The 769-nt window shown below is 36.5% G+C and overlaps 1 protein-coding gene across 1 annotated transcript; it reads left to right on the top strand.

Moving 5' to 3' along the window:
• Positions 1–252: 252 nt before the first annotated feature.
• On the top strand, positions 253–525 carry SARC_17774 (hypothetical protein; the record flags this gene model as incomplete). Its single annotated transcript, XM_014288137.1, has 1 exon — positions 253–525. A coding segment is annotated over one exon (273 nt), but the record flags the coding sequence as incomplete, so codon positions are not given.
• Positions 526–769: the final 244 nt, after the last annotated feature.

Genomic DNA, 769 nt, shown 5'->3' with positions numbered 1-769 from the left:
ATATATAAATAATATGTGTGTGTGTGTGTGTATATAAAATATATATATATTATATATATATGTATGTATGTATGTATGTATGTATTATGTATTAATATATATTAATATATATATACATATATATATATATATATATATATATATATTCATATATAGTATTTGTAAATACATATATGTCTCATTCACCCTCTCACTTTCAATCACTCTCTGACCCGCTCACTTACTCACTCACTCACACCCCTCAACACACAGGTGCGACAAATAGCCCACCTGTGCCGAGATGTAGAGGAGATCGAGGGTGACCTCATACTGCCCACATTCGTAGATGGGTACTACGATCTGCACCCAGAATTAAAACGTCCAGACGGTCCCGGTATCTCAGGAAACGGTGCAGGTGCAGGTGCAGAGGGTACGCTTACGTCAACGACAGCGAAAGGAGCGAATGCAGACAAGGGTTCCCATGTGGAGGATATTCTAGATGGACTGTTTGATTGTACGTATAACGCTAATGCGTGGTGTGTGTGAATGCGTGCGCGCGTATTTATGTGGTGGTGGTTACTTCTCTAAACGGACTGGCTCTCTTTTGAACTCTTTCTGTATGTATTTTGTTTTGCGGTGCCGTTTGTTTGTGGATCAGTCAAAATACATCTCAATCGCTTGCGGAGTGATTAAGACCCATATATTCTAATATGTACATGTATATGTATATATAAATATATATATATGTATATGCCTATATATATGTAAATGTATATGTATATGTATATGT

This window comes from Sphaeroforma arctica, assembly GCF_001186125.1.
Source record: "Sphaeroforma arctica JP610 unplaced genomic scaffold supercont1.12040, whole genome shotgun sequence".
Classification (NCBI taxonomy): domain Eukaryota; class Ichthyosporea; order Ichthyophonida; genus Sphaeroforma; species Sphaeroforma arctica.
This window is presented reverse-complemented; position numbering and strand designations above follow the sequence as displayed.